The sequence below is a fragment of the Eubalaena glacialis genome, chromosome 10 (assembly GCF_028564815.1).
Source record: "Eubalaena glacialis isolate mEubGla1 chromosome 10, mEubGla1.1.hap2.+ XY, whole genome shotgun sequence".
In the NCBI taxonomy this organism is placed as follows: domain Eukaryota; kingdom Metazoa; phylum Chordata; class Mammalia; order Artiodactyla; family Balaenidae; genus Eubalaena; species Eubalaena glacialis.
Window position 1 is genome coordinate 111,023,399 of NC_083725.1, and position 5,819 is coordinate 111,029,217.

The 5,819-nt window shown below is 46.7% G+C and overlaps 1 protein-coding gene across 1 annotated transcript; it reads right to left on the reverse strand.

Annotated features, from left to right (window-relative positions):
- Positions 1–2,378: 2,378 nt before the first annotated feature.
- MPEG1 (macrophage expressed 1) lies at positions 2,379–4,604 on the reverse strand. The gene has a single exon (XM_061203399.1). It carries the CDS (start codon positions 4,602–4,604, stop codon positions 2,451–2,453), a length of 2,154 nt encoding a protein of 717 aa, XP_061059382.1. The 3' UTR covers positions 2,379–2,450.
- Between the last annotated feature and the right edge of the window lie 1,215 nt (positions 4,605–5,819).

Genomic DNA, 5,819 nt, shown 5'->3' on the forward strand with positions numbered 1-5,819 from the left:
AAATGGTAAATGAACAACCACAAAATTGCCGTCCGCCTGCTTTCTGTAGACCAGTGCACCGACCTGGGAGGCATTTGGGGTACCTCCCCAAGTCCGTAGGCAACCACAAGCCCTTCCACTGAACGGGAGAGTCCCTTTTTCTAATTTTTTCACATCTTTTCTACCCACACGTTTGACCAAGTTACCTAGCTTGATTTCTTGTTCCTCTAAAGGAACAGACCATGTGGCAGGGGAAGTAAGTAAGTGAAACTGTGGGGGAAAGACCGTCTTAAAAGCCATGAACGTTTGCTTCTTAAAGTTCCCTTCCCCTGACTACAATATCGTGTATATTTCAATAGCTTACAGGCTGTTGTTTTTCAAATACATGTTTAGTATTGATCATCTCGATACTAATGAGATCACAAAAATAAAATGCAATTGCAAAGCCGCCTTTGTCACCCAAATGTGCCTCTATTTCTGATAGTCTGTGGAGTGTGGTTAGTCTTTCCACAGATGCCAGCCTGAGCTAGCCAGTCAGGAAAGCAGGATTCTGAAAGCAGAGCCTATGAACCCCTCGTGGAGGTTCTGATTTTGTAAAGTGAACCGACGAAAGTAAGCCGCCGACTCCCTCATTCTGATTTCCTGTGGATGAACAGTCGAGCAGAGTATTCCTTAAGTACATATTTTAATGCATATTTCTGTGCAACGTTGTTAGAAATATAAGTTGGTGAAGAACTTTTCATTTCAACGGGCAGTTAGTGCATTAAAAGTCTGGGAGGCTTTAGCTATACTTGGTCTCTCTGACTCAGTAATCTTCAAAGAATTCACGGGGAAGTCAGTATTGGCAGGAAAGTGGTTAGCTTGGCTGAAACATACCCACAAAACACCCAGAGCTTAAGGAGAACATTTTAATGCTTAAGAAGCAGGGGTTTGGTAGAGAGGTTGTAGAAATCAGTGTCTCTGGCTGAGAGCACGACTCGAATTCTGTGAATCACTTCCCTGTATCACAGTGGGAGATGAATGTGTGACCCCCCCCCATCTCCCCACAGTCTGGGATGCTTCAAGCTCCTCAGAAGAAGGACCTAATATAAGCCTAAACTCTTGACTGTGAATGTTAATGAGGACAGGACAAATTATCCTTCATAAAAGATAACTCACCAATGACATTTGATTTGGTGAAGAAATATGTAACTCTAAAAAATGTTGCAGAAGAAAATTAACAGATTCACCCTAATAATTACAATTAGGTGAGACTCTTATTAAAATTGGGCAAAGCCCCAACTGCCAAGTAACAATCATGTGTCATGCTCGATGTCCCGGGGAAGTCAGCCTGGAACTGAAATAAATGCGTCACAAATGACGTTTAGGTGTGGGCTTACTTTGACTTCTTGCGTTTTTCTTGTCTCCCACCCCCAGAATAATGCAGACTTCTTGTTGGAATGTGGTGTGTGCGTGTGTGTGTGTTCAAGGGTGTGTGTGCATGTGATGGGAGGACCTGAAGGGGGGATGGCCATCCATGGAAGAGAAAGGGATTGTACCTTGGTAACAGAAAATGAGATGGTCATGCTTGATCTAGCCATTCCTGCAGCTCCTTTCTTTGCCCATTTATGATGAGCTAAGAGGACGAAACCAAGTAGTTGGCTGTGGGTAAGAATTTCAATTTCCCATGAGCACCAGAATCTTTTCTAGTTTTTACCCTTTCTTCACTCACTCCTGGTCTCCAAACCGTCCCTTCTCCCTTGACCTCCTAATAGAAGTTTATATGTTAAAATGTTTTCTGAGGACTTTATGACACTAGTCTGAAGTCCAAGAGTGGCCTGGTCTCAGTAAGTCTTAACTGTGGTGAAGTTGGAGAAAGTGGGCCTAGTATAGGCACCATCTCTCGGTTCAGATGATGTTGAGAGGACCCAGAGGAGATGACACAGTTCATCAATTCAGAGCCCTCAAAGCTGAAAAGCAATAGCCAAGCAGGGCCTCCTGTGTCTTCTGGGAGCTCTGTCCGCCTCCAGGAGCATGAAATCCAGACAGCTTTTTAAAAACACAAAATAGTGGGAGGGTAACACGTAAAGGCATAAATTCTTAGAGCTCATGAATTGGAAACCATGGCTGACCTCAGATTAAATGCGTCTTCAAATTCAAATATCAACATTCTCCCTCCTCTCTTTTTACACATGGGCATTCAGGTGAAGATACTTAATGACGCAGGTAGAGAAAAGACACCTCCCTCATGTTGTAGGCTCCAGGAGGACTTTTGCTTAAAAAGTCACAACTGTTCTCCAACCCCTCCCCCAGCTTTGTCCATGTAGCTCTATTCATTTCCTGGCCCAAAGACCTAAGAAAGTCACAAAGTTATACCTGCCTTTTGTTGCGTTTGCCACATCAATACTTAGGAAGGCAGAAGTGGAAAGAAAAAATGAAAGACATGCTTGAAGCTCTGGCTGGAGACGAGAGAAGTAGTTTCCTGGGAGAGTCTAGGCTGGGCTCTGCGCCTGTTCTTGGTCAAGGGCGTCTCCATTCACGGCCGTGCCTGTAACCAAACTCTGCCTCTCGTCTTGGACCGCCTGGTATCCCCTCTTCTTGTACTTCCGGGTGCCGTAGATGGCCAGGGCAATGACAGCTGCCAGGACGGTGGTGACCCCCAGTGTGACCCCGGTTGCTGCCCCTCCAGACAGACCACTACCGTCCCCATGGATGACCTTCATGGCCCTGCGAAGCTCGAGAGGCTCTCCCAGCCTCCACTGGTGGCTCTGGGGATCTTTCACCCAGGAGCTTGCAGTCTCAAGATTAGTCACTAGGACAGTGTTGGTGGCAGCCTGACTCATGAGGGGTGGTTGGGTGTAAGGTGGGAGCCTGACGGGAGGCAGAGACCCTCCTGTAAAAAGCCCGGCTTTGACGCAGTAAGACACTTGGCACCCATCACTGATGAGGGCTAGGTGTTGGCTGAAACCCCCTGGACACTTTTTTAGAGAAGGTGCCCCTAAATCTTTGTACATGGCAGAATCCACCAAGGGGTTCCCGACTGCACAGCTAAAGAACCCACCAAATGGGACGGAAAACCTGTATCCCAACTCATACTCCTGAGAGGCACATACCTTGAGGTTTTCAAAAAGTCTCAATGGAAAATAGCCAGCTGGGCATGACTGTGCATTTGTCAAAGGGTTGATGCTCCTACCGCTGAAGAGGCCACCAAAAAGTAGTCCTGAGTTTTCAGGTACTTGGCCACTGGCCACGCACCAGAAAGCCCTAAATTCTGCCTTGGCCACCCGGAAGACATCTTCACACACCCTCTTGCAGAAGATGAGGAGGGTACACTTCCGTGAACACTCCAGGTGGTTGTAACCCTCCTCATGGGTCTGGGATAGCAGCTGGACTGGGGTGTAGCCAAAGGGGCAGGAGAAATCGCCAGTGAGTGGATTCTTCTGCTCCAAGTTTTGGCAGAGTTGGACAACCTCATTCCCTGAGAACTGGGTGCATTCCTGGTAAACTCCGCCAAAGGAGAAATTGGTCATTTTTCCCTCGCAAGAGCCATCATCCATGTTGGCCTGGAAATTGAAGTTGGGCGACTTGATATCTGTGCAGCCGGGGTAGGTGTTGAATGTGTAATAGCATCTCACGGCAGTTTCCACTGTCTTAGACAGCTTTTTCACCAAGGGTCCTGGCAAGTCAGGCAGCCTGTCAGGGTTGATGAAGAAATACAGAGGCAGGCCAGCTCGGTCCATGGCCACCAGGTGGTTGGTGATACCCTGCTGCCAGGCCTGGAGGGTGATGCCTGGGTAAAAAGGAAGCCCTCCAATGCTTTGCACCCTGGAGTTGGTTCGGTTGGAGAGGTAGCTCTTGGTGAAGGCGTTCTGTGAGGTGTAGTTCTCCTCAAATTTGAAGTTCACAATGTTTAGGAAGGTGATTCCAGCGGACGCTGTCACTGCACTGCGGCTGCTCTGGCTGTCCTGGAGCAAGGATGATCTGATGTGGTCCTCCTGAATGAGAGCAGCCCCTGCATCCACACTGGTGATGACATGGGTACCATAGTTGAGGACCAGGAGTTCTGCCAAGTAGGTGGCCATCCGTGTCTGGTTGTTCTCCAGACGCTCAGAGATGTCCATGAGCTCCTTCTTAAACCCCCAGCTTAGCTCTGCATCTGGGTTGATTTTGACTGTGTAGACCAGGTTTCTTACCTGCACCTGGGTAGTTACAGCTTGGTCCTTCACCTGAAGGGTCTTCATCCTCTGGAACTCAGGGGAGAACTTGCCGTTGACTTTGGAAAAAAGGGAGAGCTCCATGTTGATGGAGTAGGAGGTGCTACTCTGGTAATTCTCCCAGGACTCCAGGATTTTTGAGTTCATCTCCAGGTTGCTCTCTTTCTGGGGAATGGTAAAGACCTCATCAGGGACGATGTACTGTCCATCCTCTGTGGTCCTACAGTGGGTGTAAGTCAAGCTCATCACCCGTCCCATGTCCACATTCCGCAGATTATCCCAGCCGCCTCCAGGTAAGACTGCCAGAACAGGTAGTTTTAAGGCATTCTTGCATTTTTGAAATCCATCCTCATCTGTGTCTCCCAGAGATTTTTTCATTTTAGCCCACGCTGCCACTGCCCAGATAAGGATGGCACCTCTGAAGCTGTTCATGGTTCAGACAGCCCCAGCCTGACACACTAGCCCTAAGTAGCAGCCAGCAAGCTTGGGGTAGACTGAACTGATGGGAAAGAAAGCTGTTGCTGAAACAAAAAGTTCAGCAGTTCTCCTAAAGCCACTAGTTCCTCTTTAGGCTAATCTAATCGCAAAATGGGGAAATGAGAGTCGATTGGAATATTAAGGTCCATCAGGACTTTGAAAAAGTTGTGTTGTACTAGATATGCAAACTTAGCCCTATACCCTTACCAGTTAACTACCCTAACTGTCCCCCACCTCCCCCAGGACTGGTTACTCTGCAGCAGTAGTGGGCACTCAGAAAAAGTGCAGCCACACACTTTGCTGTTACCCCCAGGAGAGTTTTCCAGCTTTGAAAGAAAGCTTTGGTTTTGTTTTTTGTTCACTCTCTTGATGTTTCAGCTTTTCCCTGACTACTCTCTTCTGGGACTTCAATACCAGTTTCCTTTTCCGGTGTGTACAGTTGGCAATAAGTTGGTACCTACTATTATAACTTTAATTTTTTCATTCCATTGTTCAGTGCATGTAACCAGGATAGGTGCGTAAAAACGAATGGGGCTCTTCATTACTCAATTTTTTAAAGCAACAATTCATTTATTATATTATTAGGAGAAGATAATTTCCTGAATTTGCTTTTGTATGCTAATGCTAAGTCTATTAAACCTCATAATTTAGAACAGTGTTTCCAGGCCCATTGATCTAGAACCAGGTTTCACTGAAGCCCAGCTCTGTCAATTCTTTGGGACAACTAGTACACTTCGTGGGAGCCAGGGAATCCTGAGGAGTTAATGGAAACTCCCAATTTCACCCTTATGGCTCCCCAAATCATACCATGAAACAGATGCTGTGCTGAGACTGAAAAAGTCATGTTTCAGTTTACAGGTCACCTGTATGCATTCTGGAAAGAAGGTTTCAAGGAACTGAATTACCACAGTTTGTCACTGATGCAGCTGACAAGTGTTTTCAGAAATAATGAGGCCGGTTGCCTAGCTTCACAGGCTGAGCGTCACTAGTTATTAAAACCTTGATGTAGAGCTGCCATATGATCCTGCAATCCCACTCCTGGGCATATATCTGGAGAAAACTCTAATTCAAAAAGATACATGCACCCCAATGTTCATTGCAGCACTATTTACAATAGCCAAGACATGGAAACAGTCTAAATGTCCATTGAAAGATGAAGGGGTAAAGAAG

Excerpts from the sequence above, each read along its gene's own strand:
- MPEG1 (XM_061203399.1), bottom strand. The coding sequence starts at position 4,604 with ATGAACAGCTTCAGAGGTGCCATCCTTATCTGGGCAGTGGCAGCGTGG.